At 43.3% G+C, this 21,221-nt stretch overlaps 2 protein-coding genes across 4 annotated transcripts in view; both read left to right on the top strand.

Moving 5' to 3' along the window:
• The window catches only part of LOC105014003 (nuclear receptor coactivator 3), an 81,448-nt gene extending 70,981 nt beyond the window's left edge, over positions 1–10,467 (top strand). For 2 of the 3 annotated variants that reach the window (XM_013136567.4, XM_034295753.1), the window contains exons 13-22: positions 13–142; positions 857–1,033; positions 1,187–1,420; positions 1,557–1,668; positions 1,805–2,294; positions 5,152–5,277; positions 6,325–6,553; positions 6,795–6,972; positions 7,067–7,238; positions 7,353–10,467. In XM_013136567.4, the coding sequence (XP_012992021.2) occupies positions 13–142; positions 857–1,033; positions 1,187–1,420; positions 1,557–1,668; positions 1,805–2,294; positions 5,152–5,277; positions 6,325–6,553; positions 6,795–6,972; positions 7,067–7,238; positions 7,353–7,364 (1,860 nt within the window). In that variant the 3' untranslated portion in view covers positions 7,365–10,467. The remainder of the gene's footprint in view (positions 1–12; positions 143–856; positions 1,034–1,186; positions 1,421–1,556; positions 1,669–1,804; positions 2,295–5,151; positions 5,278–6,324; positions 6,554–6,794; positions 6,973–7,066; positions 7,239–7,352) is intronic. The other variant, XM_013136568.4, reaches the window with a different exon arrangement.
• Positions 10,468–12,368: 1,901 nt separating this feature from the next.
• The window catches only part of rbm38 (RNA binding motif protein 38), a 16,672-nt gene continuing 7,819 nt past the window's right edge, over positions 12,369–21,221 (top strand). The window contains exons 1-2 of the mRNA XM_034296142.1: positions 12,369–12,924; positions 17,452–17,575. Coding sequence (XP_034152033.1) covers positions 12,715–12,924; positions 17,452–17,575 — 334 coding nt within the window. The 5' untranslated portion in view covers positions 12,369–12,714. The remainder of the gene's footprint in view (positions 12,925–17,451; positions 17,576–21,221) is intronic.

Here is a 21,221-nt window from a genome sequence, read left to right as displayed (position 1 = left end):
ATCTTTTCCCAGTTGGAGAACCTGGAGTCGATCCTAGGAGGTCTGAGGGGTTCTGGCTCCGAGTTTTACCCTGAACAGGGAGATGGAGGGGCTAACGAAGGAGGAAACAAGGCCCCGGGTGGCCTCGATGACAACCTACAAGGTAGAAACATTAAGCAATAGACAAACTTAAAGGTACTTTAATTTATAATGGGGCAATAGTGATAAAAGCAAGGAAATATCCTTTGGCAAAAAAACAACAACTTAGGAGGCCAGTTAGCCTGAAATAATTCATTATGAAAAAATATACATATGAGTGTACTGGCAAATATGAGTGTACTGGCCAGTCAATTATAACCTTTTGTCCCAGGCAGATATTTTCCTTTTATGCATTTTCAACAGTCACTGAGATTATATTGAGTTAGTAATGAAAAATAGGTGACTTGGATGTGTAGCCCAGCCCAGGGCTATTCAACTCCTGTTCTGTGGGGCCCTAACACTTTTCTTGTCTATCTTGTAGTTTATTGCACAAACCTACTGTCTCTGGTCAAAGTCATTCCCCTTTCAGGAAAGGATGAAAACCAAGTGGTTCAGCTCTCAAGGAACTGAGTTGAATAGCCCTGGTCTGGCCTTTCAGGAACAAAGCGATAGCACTGCCCCCTCCCCCGGCTTCACAGAGAATGAGACGCTTTCCTTAATGTCCAAGGAACGATTCCCTGCTCTCTGTTGTGTTCATATCGAAGACGCACACCCCTTCAGTTTTGCATTGAGCTGTTTTGGCATAGATTTAAATTGAGCTTAACATTAATCTGCTTTACCTGTTGTGTCCCTTTGTGGTTGTGTATATGTGTTTGTCCCTTTGTGTGCGTATGTTCAGGGAGTCCGGGGATGCCCGTTGGCCGCTTCCAGAGGGCCATGTCAGCGGATGCTAAACCCCCTGGGGGTCCTGGAGGAGCAGGGAGGCGGCCCATGCTCATTAAACAGGAGAACATGATGGGCAGCCCAGAGGGATACCCAGGGAACATGGGTGTGTGTCCGCGAGGCGTTGGAACAAGTAACTCATTCAGTTATTTCACTGCCCCTGGCTTTGTCTCTCTCCACTCTTCTATCTCACTCCCACTCCACTAACTAGGTCTGGGTTTCAGTCAGTGCCATACTCTGTAAGAAAAAAAAAGACATCTAATGTGGGTGTTTTGTGTTCCCTCAGGGCCAATGAACAGGGGCATGGGGGTTCCACAGCGTTCTCCCATGGGTGGTTCAGGGGATTGGGGGATGCCCCGCTCCAGCACCAGCCCGGTGGGCTCGGCTGGTCACCCCTCCATGATGCGCCCTGGCAAGGACTACAACTCCAAAAGCATGATGGGAGGAGGGCCCATGGTTGCCAGGTCCAACAGCGTTCCAGGCACTAGGTCCATGCTGCAGCAACAGCTAATGGACATGGGTATGTCCGTGCATGCGTATGTACGTGCGTGTCTGTGTGTCGGGTGGTGTGTGGTTATAAAATGAAGATGGCGGACGCTGACGTATGTGTCTGTCATGTGTAGTAGTTGATTCTGAGAGGATATCTGTGTGTGCAGGAGGATCTGGTGAAATGGGTATGGGGATGAGTCCGTTCAATCAGCAGGGCCAACCCAACCAGTCTCCTTCCTGGCCCGACAGTGTGATGGGAATGGACAGCAACCACAGCAGGTATTGACCCTCTGACCTCCATAAAAATATTATATTTTTTATAATATGATTCATACCAGGCCAATTGGTAGCGAAAATGTCATTATATTAATTGTTCTCTGTGTGTGTGTATGTGTGTGTGTGTGTGTGTGTTCAGGCGTCAGTTTGGTAACGCCCTGGATGAGCTCCTGGCTCCACCCACCACCAGCGAGGGTCAGAGTGACGAGCGGGCACTGCTGGACCAGCTGGACTCCCTGCTCAACAACACGGACGGCATCGCTCTGGAGGAGATTGACCGGGCCCTGGGCATCCCCGACCTGGTCAGCCAGGGCCAGGGGCCAGAGCAGCACGCGGAGCCCTTCCCAGGCCAGGACCCCTCCATGGTGCTGGAGCAGAAGCCCCTGTACGGCCAGGGCTACCCCGGACCCCCCTCCATGGCCATGCAGTCAGCCTACGGCGGGGGCCCCATGCAGGGACAGCCCCAACAGGGGGGCTTTGGCCCCATGCTCTCCCAAATGGGCCAGGGGGGCAGCTTCCCGGGGATGGGGGGCATGGTTCACCCCCGCAGCAACCTGATGAGACCCAGGATGATCAGCGCAACCAAACCCATGAGGATGCAGCTTCAGCAGAGACTACAAGGCCAACAGGTAGGACAACCGCAGACAGGCAGGCAGACAGACACCTACCCCCCCAGACAGACACCCAGACAGACAGACAGACAGACAGACACCCACCCACCCACCCAGACAGACACCCACCCACCCACCCAGACAGGCAGACAGACAGACACCCACCCTGACAGGCAGAGAGACAGACACCCACCCACCCAGACAGGCAGACAGGCACGCACCCCCCCAGACAGGCAGGCAGACAGACAGACAGACAGACAGACAGACAGACACCCACCAAGACAGGCAGACAGACACCCACCCACCCAGACAGGCAGACAGACACCCACCCACCCAGACAGGCAGACAGACACCCACCCAGAAATACAGGCAGACAGACAAACACCCACCCAGACAAGCAGGCAGACAGACAGACACCCACTCAATGCAGACAGACACCCAGACAGGCAGGCAGGCAGGCAGGCAGACAAACACCCAGACAAGCAGGCAGACAGACAGACACCCACTCAAGGCAGACAGACACCCAGGCAGGCAGGCAGACAAACACACAGAGAGGCAGGCAGACAGACACCCAGACAGGCAGGCAGACAGACATCCACCCAGATAGACTGACACAGGATTCAACATTAACAATGGCCTACTAGCATGGGCCAGTGAGACCTAAGGTCAGGCCAGTACACCAAGACAGTCGGGCCAGTGCTCAATTTCCCCATTTACAGTATCTCACAGAAGTGGGTACACCCCTCACATTTTTGTACTCAACAAAAGTGAGTACACTCTTAAATGAAAATGTCCAAATTGGGCCCAACTATCCTTGTCCATCTGGTCATGCTTCAGACCTGGTCTAAATTTAAACAACTCTGGATTTAGCCCACATGCATTTATTAATTATTCCAATTGGACTCTTAATATTTCACCTGGCACAGCCAGAAGAGGACTGGTCACCCCTCTGAGCCTGGGTCCTCTCTAGGTTTCTTCCTAAAATTCAGCCTTCTTAGGGAGTTTTTCCTAGCCCCTGAAATTCAACACTACTGTTGTTTGCTCCTTGGGGTTTAAGGCTGGGTGTTTTTGTAAAAGCACTTTGTGACAACTGCAGTTGTAAAAAGGGCTTTATAAAAACATTTGATTGAGTATAATCCCCTCCCTTCGGAGATTGGGCCGTAGGGCAGTATTCCAACATGATAACGACCTCAAACACACCTCCAAGATGACCACTGCCTTGCTAAAGAAGCTGAGGGTATAGGTGATGGACTGGCCAAGCATGTCTCCAGACTTAAACCATATTGAGCATCTGTGGGGCATCCTCAAATGGAAGGTGGAGGAGCGCAAGGTCTCTAACATCCACCAGCTCTGTGATGTCATCATGGAGGAGTGGAAAAGGACTCCAGTGGCAACCTGTGAAACCCTGGTGAACTCCATGCCCAAGAGGGTTAAGGCAGTGCTGGAAAATATTTGTGGCCACACAAAATAGTGACACTTTTTCACTTAGGGGTGTACTCACTTTTGTTGCCAGCTGTTTAGACATTATGACTGTGTGTTGTGTTATTTTGAGGGGACAGCAAATTTACACTGTTATACAAGCTGTACACTCACTACTTTATATAGATGCAAAGTGTCATTTCCTCAGTGTTGTCACATGAAAAGATATTATCAAATATTTACAAGAATCTGAGGGGTGTACTCACTTCTGTGAGATATTGTAAATTCTATTAAAAGGCTTACTTGTCATCTTTGTCACTCTCCCTGCTCCATTTTTCGCTTGTTCTCGCGTTAAAATGTGTCTGTGCCATTTCTTCTCCCCCTTGTGTGTGGTACAGTACCATTGTCGTCTTTTTGACCAGTGATATTCGATGGCTCATCTGTTTTGACCAATCATAGTTCATAGTGAATTCTGGAGTAGGACCTAAACGTCGCGTCGTACGAGGCAAAGCGAATGCGATAATTTTTGTCTTAGTGGAAACAGTTTCCGTCGGTAAAAAAATAATAAGGCAAGATACAATGTACAGAAAGTTGTTCTGTCGTACCTTTCATGCGTTCCCGACGAAAGGCGATAATGGAGGGTCATTTTTAAAGAGAATGACTACCGAAAACATGTTCTTAAGTCCCTGCAGCTTGTGATGTTGCCTATATTGTGGCCAAACAGGCTGCTGACAACTTTACGTCTGCACAACTGAACGTTTGCCTGCTCCGAATGAATGAGGTTGCGCATAGTCCAATCGTAAAACTAATTACGACCGCCTACCATGTTATGAAGAGGCAAAAACCATTCGAGGACTGCGTCCATGACAGTGACATGCTAACTACGCCTGCCTACGCGCTTACTAGCAGTGACACACAAGATGCCTACGAGCCAATTAGCTTTTACGTCACATCAAATGCAAGTATCTTCATGAAAAGATGATAATGATATTTACAGTAATATTTTCCTGGAAAACAACACACATCACTGCCACTACGTCACAGCATTCAATGTCATAAAGACAGACTTTCTTTTCGCCTGGCACTTTGTGTCCCAACAGTCCACCTGCATCAGCCTCAATAATTATTTACTATATATAGTTACTACCACCCCTGACATAATTGACCAAGATATCTGGGTTTTGTGATTATTGGTGACATGAAAATGTTTGAAATGTCAGTACAAATATGGTTATTTTCACTAGTTGGTTGGTAAACAGGGGCTGTTGAATCAGCACGTCTCACATCACATGCAAAACTGGTATAAATCAATATTCTGATTATATTCTGTCCGGGCCAGTAGATTTCAGACCAACTGGCCCAAGTTAGAATTTTTATATCCACTGTATAGACAAACGCACCCTGACACAGAAGACACACAGATCTTAGTGTTGACTCACTTTTCCATCCCTCACAGTTTCTGAGTCAGACTCGGCAGGGGATGGCAATGAAGATGGAGAACCCTGGACCAGGCAACCCGGGCCTGACTGCTGGCATGAACCCTGGCATGAGACCGGGCATGCAGCCTGGCATGGGAGGACAGGTAGAAGTTCCCCCGCACAAACATACTCACACACATTTTAGGTGTTAATATACCTGTCAGGACCCAGAAAAAAGTCATTTCCCAAATATTACCCTAGCCTTATCCTAAGGCTAACCTTAACTCTGAAACGAACCCCTATCCCTAATACTAAACACACCCCCCAATTGCAAATTCTACGGTGAACGTATTCCTACGCTTAAAATTGGTTTACTTGTTTCCTTTGTTTTACAATCCTTGTGGAGAATTTTGGGCCTCAGAAGTACAGTTAAATAAAGACACACACAGCCTAGCATTTAGAAGACACCTCAGCCTTACATTCTCCTGTTTAAGGCCCTATACATTATTGTGCTGCACAGATGCGGGCAGACTCACGGAATCCGGACATAAACAGAAATCAAGTATTTCTTTATAATATAGTTCTGTAATATTAATAATTACCACCGCATTTTGCATACTCTAAAAGTGCTGTGAATCTGGAAGAGCATTGAGCTTTGCACGCAGTGATGTGCTGGTTGATCTCATGTCACCTCCCAGTCCCTGCAGTTATATCCATGGTGCAGACAGGTTTAGGGTCAGAAAATATTGTTTGAATAAAGGGCGGCTGGTTTGAACGTCTTTTTGCAATATTCTACTAGAGAACTAGGCCATAGTTTGTCACTCAGAGTAAGCTAGATTTCAGCTGCCAGTCCATGCCTCTCTGTCACTCAGTGTGAAACACTTGATCCAAACAACGCTATGTGTCGTGTTACCGCAGTATTTTCAATATTTACGAATTCCAGATCAGGTGTGGGCAATTGTGTGTATATAGCAATTGTGGATGGATTGTTTTGAATTACGGGCGTGAGCAGATGAAGAAAATAAACTGCCACGGTGTTTATGTGCTGATGTGATATTGAAAACGGAATCCCAAAAAGAAAACGGTTATCACAGAATTTTGAAAGAAATAAGACAGATTTCATAGTGCCCTACCTGTTGCATATTCCACACTCCCAGAACAGTAAACATGCGCACACACACGCAAACTCAGTGCTTCCCTCTGTCCCCCAGCCTAGCTTCCTGAACTCCCAGATGATGGCCCAGCGCAGCAGGGAGATGGTGACCATGCAGATGAGGAGGCAGAGGATGATGATGATGATGCAGCAGCAGCAGGCGGCCGCCGCAGGGGGGTTCAGCCCCCCTCCCAACGTCACCGCCCCCGCCGGCATGGATGCCCCCATGGGCGGGCCCAACATGGGCCAGCCGGGCCCCCAGCCGTTTGGCTACGGGGGTAACTATGGTGAGCTTGGCCACCGTGTTGCTGATCGTCAGTGCGAGTGAATCGGTTTTAACCCATGAACCAGAAACCCCCAGCAAGGACAGTAAAACAAGGAACTGATACCCAGACAGACGTCTTATTTTGTTGGGTTTTGGGTAAACGTTGGGATTAAGGTTACGTTTAGCTGTCTGCAGTTGAGGTTAGGTTTAGGGTGGCTGTTTCCACAGGCACATGCCATGGCTAAAATGACCCTTTCTTACAGGTATGGGCCAGCAGGGTGACCCGTCATTCGGCCCTGCCGGAGGCAGCCCCCCCAACACCATGATGTCAGGCCGCCTGGGTCCTCAGAATCCCATGATGCAACAGCATCCCCAAGGTGGACCCATGTACCAGAGTGCTGAGATGAAGGGCTGGTCGCAGGGAGGCATGGGCCGCAACAGGTGAGGGAGGGAGGGAGGGAGGGGGAGAGAGAGAGGGAATGAACCCACAACAATGGTCGACAACATCGCTAACAAACCCTCCACGTCCCCACAGCTCCTACCCACAGCAGCAGTTTGCCCAGCAGGGTAACCCCGGGCAGTACGGGGGCATGATGATGAACGGGGGCATGCCTTCCAACGGAGGAGGGGCTCACATGGGCCAGATGGGCGGGCAGATGGGGATGAACCCCATGGTGATTGGACGAATGCCAATGGGGCCTGATCAGGTACAGTTTGCGTGTGTGGATGTATAGAAACCATGTGTGTGAGTGTTAGCAATATTTATTCAAATACACGCACTGATGACTGAACTAAACTCGTCACCTCTCCTCCCCTTACAGAAGTATTGCTGAACCCGAGATGGAGGCTGCGCTGCACAGAAACACACTGTGATCCTTTCAGAAACATGAGTGCAGTGCTCAGTGTGTTCAAGACCAGAGGTGTGTGTGTGTGTGTGTGTGCGCGTGTGTGTGAGTGCGTGTGTGTGTGGTTTTCTACGCCTACCTATCAGAGATCATGTGTTGTCTGACTGGAGGCCAGGGTTGGCAGTCTCACACAAGAAGGAAAACCAAACAGACAAAGCACACATTATTCTGACACACACACATATATTTAAAGCATGGACATTCTGTGGCATACAAACAACTACACACCAAATCACACATACATGAATGTATGTAAAGGAGACATGGTGTGACACACAAACACACACACACACTGTTAGACACTCCACTGTTGAATTCCTCCCATCAGTCTTCATTGATATAGTTTCATTATTGTATCTGGGTCGAGTTTCCCTGGTCTGGACACGTCACACACTGGACCAAACTAACTGAAGTGTAAACACACCTGAGAATGATCCAACGGATGGACGGAAGGTCATGAGAAGACGTCCCTGTGGGATGCATCTAGCATCATGCTGTGTTCTCCCCTGGGTTTAGGGACTCTCACTCTGCTATGGAACGCCATGGGAGAAGACTGTTTCCCAGTGTCTGCAGACCTGCTATCCAATCCAGTAGCTGAATCCTAATGAAGGACATAATACTATGTAGTCCATGGCTGGAGAAGGTGGGAGTTGCCTGTAACCACTGAGGCGGGATCAGCTATAGTTCCATCCTCCTGATGGTTAGGGTTAGGGACTGGTCCTGGATCTGTGGCTAGGGCACCCAGTCAGGGGTACGACAGAAAGAAATAGTAGTTGGCAGTGATTGCACTTTACGGAAAGGCTGTCGTCGAAAGGATTGTGGCAATATTTCTTGGTCAAAGAGGCCTTTACCCAAGAATTAATGCATAAATGCAAATCTTGTTGTAAAGTTTTTTTATTTTTTGTCTTTTGGTGTATGGGGACTGTTTTGATTGGAAATGGATTACGGCGACGATCATTATGGAAAATGGTTAACCAATGGAAAGGCAGTAAGCACATATTTTATACAACGCTTTCTTCTGCAGTGTGTTGATTATCAGGAAGTTTCAATTATTAAAGAAGATCCTTAAAATGTACTGATTTAATTCTAACACAGTGTGCACAATTACTCTCATATTTATACAATAATTCATAAATGTAAATGAACATTTTAAAAGCTAATGTGTATATTGTATTTTTAATGAGGAATTTATAAGATTTATGTTCTTGGTTACTTGATAGCATTCAGTAATTGAATGAGTTGATTCCTAAAGTAATCCACACACTGTGAAAGAAAGGGTTTCCCTGATTTTAGTGTATGTTTATGCAGATTTCTAGCAATAATCCTTCCCTTGGTTCTCCAGTGAGGGCAAAGTGAAGCATAATGTACTCAAAGCGATGGTACTGCAGTATTAGGATGTGAGTTGTCTCGTTTGGGATTTTTTTCTTCTGTTTGTGAATATAAATTGTAAATACGCTTCAAATGTATTATATATATATATATAAATATATGCTTTTGTAGGTCACATACTGTTTTTGCACAGATTGTAAGGCTTGATATTTAAACTATAATTTTCTTATTCTGCCGTAGGTCAAAACAGCTTTTATTTTCAATACTTCAACCATGGGAGAAAAGGAAATGGGTCTTTCTTTGATCAGTAATTAAATATTTTAGCTCGGTTTCTCTCAGAAAGCTACAACTGCCACTTTTGTTCGCTCCGAAGCACTTTTTTTATTTGTGATCTTGAAATCATACATTTATCTTTTTCAAAGACATTTGCATAGAATTAGAGGCACTTGTGTGATCCTTTCCTTTTTATATCAATATATTTGTAATTCAGATGAGCAAACAAACACAAAATTCCTAAAAGTGGGTACATGTGATTGTGTTAGGCTGACCGGGTCCATGGTTCTGTTCCGTGTGTGGGTTGATATTTTTAGATGGGGCCCTTTGTGTCCACTGGCTCTAGATCCATTCCTTATGTCATACTCTGTTATTGATTAGAAGACCATGTGCTCACAGGTATACTATTAGACAACCCAGAGCCATTGCAATATCCAGACTGCTTTTCTAGTTTTCTCCCCTTCCATTGGGCACAAATTCTGGGTTGTGCTGGTCAGCTTTACTTTATGTAGTTCTTCTGGTTTTGGTCTTGATCACTGCAGTTAGTTCTAATTGTGACTTTTTTCAATAGGAATAGTCAGCCCATACTGATGGAGGCTGGCTACTCTACATGGTCATTTGGAGTCAATCTGTCTGGTCTTTGAAGGTTACTTTTGGACATGATTTTGTGATTACATGTTGACCCTTGATATTTGCCTTTAATTTGTTTTGTTTTTTCATGAAGCTTTGTGGAAAATGTATAACATGCTCAATCCAAAGATTTTTGTTCTTTTTAATTCTGAAACTGGTTCTTGATGGTCAAAGTATGCTACTTTTTAGTTTTTAGGTATGTATTCCCATTCATATACAACATAAAGTTAACATGGGTCTGGTTCTGCTGAAATTATTTGAATCCTGTTTGTGATTGTTGTTTTAAATTTTCTTCTTCTTTTTGTCTTTTAAAATGTATGGCCAGTTTAAAGTTGTGGTGCTAGAAACGATTATTTCATGAGATTGACCACTCAGAGAAGCTCTTTAAGTGGCATTAACCTGACATAGAAGATAACTGTGGGGATTCAATACTATCCTATGGTTTTACTATTTAGAATGCCTCTTGATGCTGAAGGCGATGAGATCTTTTTCACGATGGAGAATGTCTTTAATATAATGGAATAGCCTGAAGTGATTTTTTTTTCAGTCTTGGTGAAGTACATTGAAAAAGACTTACCTACAGAATATTCAAAAGAACTGTTTTCTGTGCTTTTGCTTTAAAGAGAAAAAAGGTTCCCTGTAGATGTGTCCCTTGGGTTTAATGAGAGGTGAAGAAAATATAACACGCAGGGGAAGCATACGGTCACAGTTTCCAAGATGTAAATTACTGTTGCATTTTTTTCTTACTTGTTTCTTGATGTTAATATGGATGTAAATACAAATTTCTATTTAAACATTACATTGTTTTGTCTGTGTTTTTTTTTAAAGAGACCCGTGAGACCTTTCAGCAGAGAGAAGGTATTGAGTCCTGGTGTTAAGGGGCTTAGGCCTTGGACTGGATGATGAAGAATAGGTTTATTTATAATCTGGGTACCCATCTGGAGACTGGAGGTGTGTGTGAACTAGGGGCCTGAAGGTGAGATGAGGTGAAGCGGTCTCAGGCTGGGAGGGGGTTTTATGGAGTGTTGGAAGGTGCTGGCTACAGTTGGCTGGAGAGGTGACAACACCAATCAGAAAAGAGACAAGTCAGAAAAAAGTAGGCAGAACAACACATCAGAAATAATAACAGCTAAATTCAGTAGCTCATAAGAGCATGGTAAAGCACTTCACTCAAAACAGACCAAATACACGTTTAGACTACAAATATAATTTCCACCTAGACACTGTTGGTACAGAGTGCACAAAGAATAGGTATTACCTCTGCTGAATGAACAACACCATAGATTACTCCTACAAGCCTGTGAACACTTTGACAGTCAAGGCAAGAAGGGTCCTCTACGCCATTAAAAGAAACAAATCTACATCTCGACTGTGATCTGGTTAAAAATACTTACAGACAGTAATAGAACCCATTCTTGGTTTTGAGGTCAGTTGTCCACTCACCTACAAAAAATTTACAAAATGAAACTAGAGTCTAATTGAAACTGAAGGAAGAATTCTGAACAATGTGTCCTTAATGTACAACACAAAATCCCAAACATTGCATGCAGAAGAAAATTGAGACTTTCCCTGCTAATAAACAACATCACAATATGACTTATTCATTCTACCACCTGTAAACACTTACCTACTAAGAGATGAATTCACAGTGGAAAAATACCTGACAAATGTGATGTACCAACATGAAGAAAAGCCTAATGTGCGAACAACACACTGAACATCACCTCACTATTGAGGCTGCCATAGGCAGATCTGACTCTCCAAGAGAAGACAAAGGTTCTATGCATGCTGTTAAAAAAATGATGTATGCAACTAAATTGCATTTAATAATCATCTGCCAACTGTATGACCACATTTTAAACAAAATATCCTTCAGATTGCACCATTAAAATCAGAAAAGGGCAACCAGAGTGGAGCTCAAACAAGATGGTTAACAGCTACATAACCGAATTTATATTACGTGGTTTGTGGTTAGGGTTACGTTTTGTGATTAGAACGAATATAGTTTTTAATATAAATCAAATGTGATTCCCAAAGAATTCTCACAAGTATATATGTGTGTGTGTGTGTGTGTGTGTGTGTGTGTGTGTGTGTGTGTGTGTGTGTGTGTGTGTGTGTGTGTCTACACGGTCACCTCAAACTTCATCCCTAGTCTTTCTTTGACTGGTCACCTCCTCGCGCGAGCTTTTCTCGTTAATCATCTCATTTTCTTCTCACCTGATCTTCACTGATCTTTTATATGCGCCACCGTTTCAAGCCAAGCATTTGGAGCTTTTAGAGACGATTAAAAATTAAAATGTGGATGAGATGATTTCCACAATCAGCTACTTGAAATAAACCAGTCCCATATTTTGGGCAACGGTTTTCATGTTACCTGACAGCGGCAGATCTGCTCTGTGGAACCCTTACATGGTGGTCTCTACCCATCAATGGAATTTTCTATTGAACTAGATTTTTTAGTCCTGGGCTTAATCCGTGTCTATGAAACCAGTTCTATGTGTTAAGACTAGTCTGCCTATTGGTCAGTTATAAAAGTTTTTCCCCCAGATGTAAGCTATTCAAAATAAAACGTTATTCAAAAGACAAACACAGGTGTGGTAAAACGCCAGGGTGGAGTTGGTGGAAACGTCACAGATAAAGTTTACAGACGGGGGTCGCCAACTACAGGACGCTGCGCTTATATATTGGTTACATTTGACTTGGGCGTGTCTGAAACTCCGGTAGTATAAATTATTTTGCCCCGTGAGATATTCTGAAGTAGTCAAGACACCTGTCAAGATTTTCAAGGCTAGCCTGTACAACGATCGCTGTGCTTGGACTGCTTGGATATAAAACAAAGTAGCCTATAGAATGAATAATTATTTTTGCAACGACACAGACGGAACGAATCAAGTCTGATTCTGCGCATGAAAACCAAACAGATGCGCCTTTAAAAAGATTCCCTCTTTTTGTCATTTCTGTTGTTAAGAACCTTGATAAACCACCAACAGTTATATTGCGTTTTCATACATATCGTTTATTTTTCGCTTTCGGACGCAGTGGGTTGATGCTTTTCCATCAATTTGTTAACGGAGGTCTGGAGACAATGCATCCGACAATCCAGAAAGACACTACTTTCACAAAGATTTTTGTGGGTGGTTTACCTTATCACACCAACGATGCATCCCTTCGAAAATACTTCGAGACATTCGGGGATATTGACGAGGCTGTAGTAATAACGGACAGACAAACTGGGAAATCCCGAGGATACGGCTTTGTAAGTATAGCCTACTTCATCTAACCAGACGCTCTGCAATAACCATTCCAAATTCCTCATAACCTTTCCTTTTACAGGACAGAGCACACTTGTCTGGCTGACTATGTTCTGTTGCTATGCGCCCATGCTATTTATTTAGAAACAATTTGATTGGACTTTTATAGTATAGTGTAAAGGAAGTGGACTAGTCTTCTGTAATGAGTGAAGCGTGCGCTTAGAGCGCGTGCCAAAGTGTCAGTTATTTTGAGCGCACAATTTTTGGATAGCATTTGGTGTCAAAACTCAGTGATTTTGTGTAGATTGACTCATATTACTTTAGTGTCATTGTGCGCAGTATTATTATTTAATGGCATTATTAGCGACTTATAAGAAAGTTCCTACATTGTAACCATGAAAGTGTCAACACAGATTTCCTCTATCACGGGACACGAGCAGCTATACTGCCCTAGTCACCTTGAATAGGCCACATTCTTTCCCAAACCCGATATGTTACTTTATATATTTTAATAACTGTGTCCTGAATTGACCTGTACAAGTGCTGCTAACATTCCATGTAGTTGCCCTTGGGTTAAAGTCGATCATGTAATTCGCAGAGATAAAAGTATGGGTCTTAATTTGTAACGCTGACATTTTGTTCAGCCAACAAGTGTGTGTCTGTGTGTGTATGTTTGTGTGTCAGTGTGTGTGTGTTTGGGGGGGGGGGGGGGGGTTGGAGTCACGTGTTTCTGCATGAGCAGATTCTTCCTTAAAAAGCGAAACATAAATTATCTTCAGAACAACAAGCCCCTCCCCCAAAACAACCCACACATACCCACACAGACGAACACACACATACTCATTAAGAGAAGCAATGATATGTGTGTAATGAATCTGAGCTGAAATAATGTTACAGGTCCAGACGTGAGGGTTTTAATTTACTCTTAAATATTTCACACTCATTTGCATGCAAGGAAGAGACGAGAAAGATATAAATGGCGGAGGAGGGGAAGCAGACATCAGCAGGCTAAGAATATCTCTGAAGACAGGCCTGAAGGATCCCAATCACACACTTTCTGTTTCTCTCTTAGCCTTCCCCTCTCTCTCCATCCATCTTTCTCTCCTCGTTTCCCTCTTCATTGTCCAACTCCCTTTCCCCTTATGTCTCTCTCCCTCTCTCCCCCTTTGTTCTCCTCACCTCACTCTCCGCCCTCTGGGGAAGACTGTCAGCAGAAGGCAGTCCCCTGGTCACAGAGGTGTGACATGTCAGTTGGTGCACTAAGATAAGGCCGGCTAGAGTTTCATTTTGACTTCCTTTTACAAACACACATACACCAGCCCCCTCTGCCAAGCTGTCTGTGGTTTAGAGATGGAAGGGAGCAAGGCGGTGAGAGAGACAGATTAAAAGACTGAGGAGTTAAAGCCATACATATACACTACCTGCCTGTTCATACTCCTGTTGAAGCCATACATATACACTACCTGCCTGTTCATACTCCTGTTGAAGCCATACATATACACTACCTGCCTGTTCATACTCCTGTTGAAGTGTCGTCTCTGGCAGTGTCCCCTCTCACATTCTAGCAGTGTAATTCAACCAGCAGCATTTAGAAACAGCAATGAACCCATTTCCAGCACTGCCACTGTTGGCACAACATCCTAGTGTCTGACTCCTTGTAAGATAAGCAGAATAATCACTCCCATCAATGACTTGTACTATTTGGCAACTTGATGTTATTACTAATTTCAGTAAACCTGGCTTAACTTACTATCAATGTTTGTCCAAAATGTTATGTATATTGTAATGTGTACTGGAATTGATATTGGAATAGGCCATAAAAGTGGCCAGTTTATTAATTGCACTTCAGAAAATGTTTCCAATAGACAGGGGGTCATGTAGTCCAGGGTTGCTATGTAGAACAGACAGGGGGTCATGTAGTCCAGGGTTGCTATGTAGAACAGACAGGGGGTCATATAGTCCAGGGTTACTATGTAGAACAGACAATGGGTCATGTAGTCCAGGGTTACTATGTAGATCAGACAGGTGGTCATGCAGTCCAGGGTTGCTATGTAGAACAGACAGGGGGTCATATAGTCCAGGGTTACTATGTAGAACAGACAATGGGTCATGTAGTCCAGGGTTACTATGTAGAACAGACAATGGGTCATATAGTCCAGGGTTACTATGTAGAACAGACAATGGGTCATGTAGTCCAGGGTTACTATGTAGAACAGACAGGGGGTCATATAGTCCAGGGTTACTATGTAGAACAGACAATGGGTCATATAGTCCAGGGTTGCTATGTAGAACAGACAATGGGTCATGTAGTCCAGGGTTGCTATGTAGAACAGACAATGGGTCATGTAGTGACAGGGGGTCATGTAGTCCAGAGTCACAGCTGAGAGTGCATCTATTCGAGTACATAAGCCAGGATATATTCAAGTTCATATTCTAGAATACACTCAGCTGCCACTTTTTTGACAATTGTGAATAAAAAGAGAATGCAATGATGTGGAAGTTTCAAATTTCAATATTTTATTCAGAATACAACATAGATGACATATCAAATGTTTAAACTGAGAAAATGTATCACTTTAAGGGAAACATAAGTTGATTTTAAATTTCATGGCATCAACACATCTCAAAAAAGTTGGGACAAGGCCATGTTTACCACTGTGTGGCATCCCCTCTTCTTTTTATAACAGACTGCAAACATCTGGGGACTGAGGAGACAAGTTGCTCAAGTTTATGAATAGGAATGTTGTCCCATTCTGGTATAACACAGGCTTCTAGTTGCTTAACTGTCTTAGGTCTTCTTTGTCACGCTTCCTCTTTATGATGCGCCAAATGTTTTCTATGGGTGAAAGATCTGGACTGCAGGCTGGGCATTTCAGTACCCAGATCCTTCTTCTATGCAGCCATGACATTGTAATTGATGCAGTATGTGGTCTGGCATTGTCATGTTGGAAAATGCAAGGTCTTCCCTGAAAGAGACAACGTCTGGATGGGAGCATATGTTGTTCTGGAACTTGGATATAACTGTCAGCATTGATGGTGCCTTTCCAGATGTGTAGGCTGCCCATGCCACACGCACTCATGCAACCCCATACCATCAGAGATGCAGGCTTCTGAACTGAGCGCTGATAACAACTTGGGTTGTCCTTGTCCTCTTTAGTCCGGATGACATGGCGTCCCAGTTTTCCAAAATGAACTTCAGATTTTGATTAGTCTGACCACAGAACACTTTTTCACTTTGCCACAGTCCATTTAAAATTATCCTTGGCCCAGAGCAAACGCCTGCGTTTCTGGATCCTGTTTAGATATGGCTTCTTTTTTGACCTATAGTGTTTTAGCCAGCAACGGCGAATGGCACGGTGTATTGTGTTCACCGACAATGTTTTCTGGAAGTATTCCTGAGCCCATGTTGTGATTTACATTACAGTATAATTCCTGTATGTGATGCAGTGCCGTCTGAGGGCCCGAAGATCACAGGCATCCAGTATGGTTTTCCGGCCTTGACCCTTATGCACAGAGATTGTTCCAGATTCTCGGAACCTTTGGATGATATTATGCACTGTTGATGATGATAACCTCAAACTCTTTGCAATTTTTCTCGGAGAAACTCCTTTCTGATATTGCCTCCACTATTTTTCTTTTTTGGAATTGGGTCAGTCAGAGGGTCTTGTAGTCCAGGGTTACAATGTAAAACAGACAATGAGGGTGAAGAAGGAGAATGGCAAGAACTGTGCAAACAAACAGGTGGAACCCAAACAGCAGATTCCAGTTCAGTACAGCAGTGGTGTGCCAAAAAAACAGGTGGAACCCAAACAGCAGATTCCAGTTCAGTACAACAGTGGTGTGCCAAAAAAACAGGTGGAACCCAAACAGCAGATTCCAGTTCAGTACAGCAGTAGTGTGCCAAACATCGTCTGAGGAAAACATTTGCAGCAGACGACCACACCAGGTTCCGCTCTTATCAACTTAAAACAAGAAGCGGTTCCAGTGGACGTGTGATCACCAACACCAGACAGTTGAGGAGTGAAAAAACATTGCTTGGTCCAAAAACTTTGAAGATAAAATAAGCTGTTAATGCTCATGTATTTCCGTCCAGTCTACAGCGTAAACCAACGTCCCCGTTGAACATTTCTGACACTTTGTAGAATCCACAGCCGAATAATTCAGGCTATTGTGTAGAGAAAGGGGTCAAAAAACTGGCAGCTGAGTGTATTCTAGAATATGAACTTGAATATATCCTGGCTTATGTACTCGAATAGATGCACTCTCAGCTGTGACTCTGTTGGTGTGTGTGTGTGTGTGTGTGTGTGTGTGTGTGTGTGTGCACACTGGTTTGTAATTGTGCATGAGAACAACACTTAATGTGTGCATATGTTATGATGGCTCCAAATTTGCAACCCTTCTTACTGAATATGCTCACACTGAGCGGAAGACTGCTATGTCCTGAAGTACTCTGTTTCATAGTTTACCATAACCAACTGTGTTGTAGAAAAACTACTCGCCTTTAAGATTTTGGTCCGTTCCTGAATCCATAGGTGACTATGATGGACAGGAGGGCTGCAGAGCAGGCATGTAAAGAGCCCAACCCCATAATTGATGGTAGAAAGGCTAATGTCAATCTGGCCTACCTAGGAGCCAAGCCTCGCAGCCCACAGACTGGTGAGTTACACACATACAAACACACACATATACATGTACACTTCTATGTTTTATTTAGTGTCCTTGTGGGGGGCCTAAATATTATTTCCTTTAAAAGTCTTTTTTCCTTTACCCTTTAATCTGATACTTAAATGTAACTCTTACCCTGACTTTAATAGAGTTAGAATCCCAGAGGGTTTAAGAGTTGAGTCCTGAGTGGTCCTGCGGTCTGAGACACTGCCTTCACATGTACTGGTGCAGGTTGGGTTTAATCCAGCCTACTGCTATTTCAGCAAATACTCTCTCCTCTGTTTATCCCCACTTTCTATGTCAATAAAGCATATAAATGCCAGAAGATATATTAAAAACCATTAAAAATAAAGAATGCTTTTTGCTTTGCTGCCCATTAATCTTCAAAGACACTGCAGAAGGACCTGAATCTGGATAATCTTCTTCATTTTATTTCTGTTCTTTTAAATTCTCATATGCACTAACATCATTTTACCTTTTAACAATGTTTCTATGTTGCATTTTACTTTATTTGCTGCTTTCTTGGCAAGGGCTTAGTTGACAAACAGATACAAATCTAAATGTAACCTGTGGTTTAATCTAAACCAAACCTCCATCTCTAATTTATAACCTTCGCCACAATTGTAACTTTCACCCTAAACCTAAACCTAACCCCCACTGTAAAAAGGTCAGCTTTCTAATGTGGACTGGCATGTGGACTACAATGTTACATTTTCCTTCTTTCAATATTCCCCCAATTAGAGTACAACTAGTGAAAAATACACAAGTAGAAACAAACACTCATCTAACATGTTAGCAGATGTCACACACTCAGCTGCCTAGTATTATAGCCACATTCTTCAACATTATATAGTCCACCTCGCCCACTGGGAGGCACGCACCTCGAGAGGACAATGTGATCAGGTTCATATCAGCCCACAGCTGTCCTTGAGACGACACACACTCAGACACACACACACACTCAGACACACACACACACTCAGACACACCCACACACTCAGACACACACACACACTCAGACACACACACACACTCAGACACACACACACACTCAGACACACCCACACACTCAGACACACCCACACACTCAGACACACACACACACTCAGACACACACACACACTCAGACACACACTCAGACACACACACACACACTCAGACACACACACTCAGACACACACACACACACACTCAGACACACACACTCAGACACACACACACACTCAGACACACACACACACTCAGACACACACTCAGACACACACACACACACTCAGACACACACACACTCAGACACACACTCAGACACACACTCAGACACACACACACTCAGACACACACACACACACTCAGACACACACTCAGACACACACACACTCAGACACACACACACACAGACACAGACACACACACACACAGACACACAGACACACACACACTCAGACACACACTCAAACACACTCAGACACACACACACACTCAGACACACACTCAGACACATACACACACACACTCAGACACACACTCAGACACACACTCAGACACACACACACACACACACACACACAGACACTCAGACACACACACACTCAGACACACACCCATCAGCATGCATAGTCTATAATAAAAACAAAGGGATGAAGTGTAGTGAAGCAATCTGAAAAATAGGTAACACAGTGTCGTCTGTTCTCGACATTTCAGTGGTAGCACATGTGACTGATGCACCATAGTGACAGCAACACTCATTTTAGATGTAGAATATATGTGTGACTGACGCACGCAACCACTATCTAACTGTCTGTGTTGGTGGATTGTTGCTATGTTACAGTCCAAGCATGCAGTTGATGAGATATGTAATAGCTTGGTATTTTGCAATTGTGTGTGAGATGAAACCGTGTGTGTTGTGGTGGAAGAGTCTGCTGAGCAGTGGAGAAGGGGTGAGAAAATAGGCAGAGGTTATTTATGAGTGAGGCAGACAGAGAGGGAGAAGACAGACTACAAATGTTACATGTAGGGCTGAATTAATCTAATATTTTTATTAATAATGAAGAGAAAATAGCTATTAAGTTTTGAAATCTGCTAAAATACTGTGATCCCCTCTCATATCATTGCCAAGCACTGAGAGCCTCAAGAGTTGAGCAAAAGACCCCATCATCCACCTGTTCCTGGGGCTGAGTTCACAAACCGGTTCTACTCACACCCGGTCCTGGGGCTGAGTTCACAAACCGGTTCTACTCACACCTTGAAGCCCAAGGACAAGAACACCCAATCAATCAGAATAAATCAAATTAGAACAGTCAAACAATAAGCAAAAAGAAACATGCCTGGTCCTATCTAGCCCTGAATTGTCAGAACACCATTGTAAACTGTTAGACCAAGGTAAATATTCAAAACCTTAAAAACACAGAAGTAAAGTATCATTGAGAACATTCTGAGTATTGAGAAAGGTAGACACAGGAAAACCTGGCTCCCCATTGAGAATAGGCTGAGCAATCACTTCACAATAGAACCTGACAGTAGAACCTGATAAAAAAAAAAAGAAATTAGAAACAGTTATTTTCCTAAATGTAAGTCCATTATTCAAGATTTTAAATATTCCTCTGATGAGAACAGACTACTTATCCTTTTGGAAGAGGAGACAGAGGATTGGCCAACCCTCAGAGTCTGGTTCCTCTCTAGGTTTCTTCTTAAGTTTTAACCATACTTTGGAGTTTTTCCTGGGCACTGTGCATTGAGTCTTGTTGCTTGCTTGGGGTTTCTGTCTGGGTATCTGTAAAAGGACTTTGTGACAACTGCTGATGGAAAAGGGCTTTATAAAATACATTTGATTTTGATTTGACAGAGAGCTGTGGATTGACTAACAACCCTGTCTTATTCTTATGATTTTTTGTATTGTATGGTTAACGTGTTTTTTCTTCTTATGATTTTTGTTGTACTAATAGTTATATTAATACACCTAATTATTAATATGATTATAACTGTAATGATTTTATATTATAAATGATTAGAGTGCCCATCTGAATAGTCACCCTAGCTAAAAATTAACAAAATGTTGTGAAAACAAATCTTTGTTTTTTTATCAGCTGGTTATCTGAAAATAAAATTGTAATTTAACCTTTAATTGAGTAAAATCCTTTTTAAAGACAATATTCAACATTAATTACTTAATTCAAAAACATGTGTGCCACAATTGTTGGCAGCCCTTGAAAATCTTACAAACAAAATCTATAGATGTATATGCCCATTAAGATTTTTATGTTTAAAGTTTAAAGTTCAAAAGGTTTATTTTTCATTTGCAATAACAAGTTATGGTAATGAAATCCTTTGTTTTCCTACTCCCGACAGTGCAGTTAAAAGTTAATAAGTTACAGTAATTATAATATATAAATAAGAAGATAACACAAACTATCAATAATAACACTATACAAAAAACACACATCAATAATAATAACTATACAACTGTGCAACCGTAGTGCAATGTAAAAGTGACAGATGTGCATGATATGATTGGCAGATGTGCATGGGACTATGGATGGAAGGGAGGAAGGGTTCCTGAATTGAGCAGCCTAGTCTTTGGGAACTCTTAGAAAGTCATCCATTACATTCTGTTTCAATGGGGTATAAATATGAGGTGACT

Source organism: Esox lucius, chromosome 12, assembly GCF_011004845.1.
Source record: "Esox lucius isolate fEsoLuc1 chromosome 12, fEsoLuc1.pri, whole genome shotgun sequence".
NCBI lineage: Eukaryota > Metazoa > Chordata > Actinopteri > Esociformes > Esocidae > Esox > Esox lucius.
This window is presented reverse-complemented; position numbering and strand designations above follow the sequence as displayed.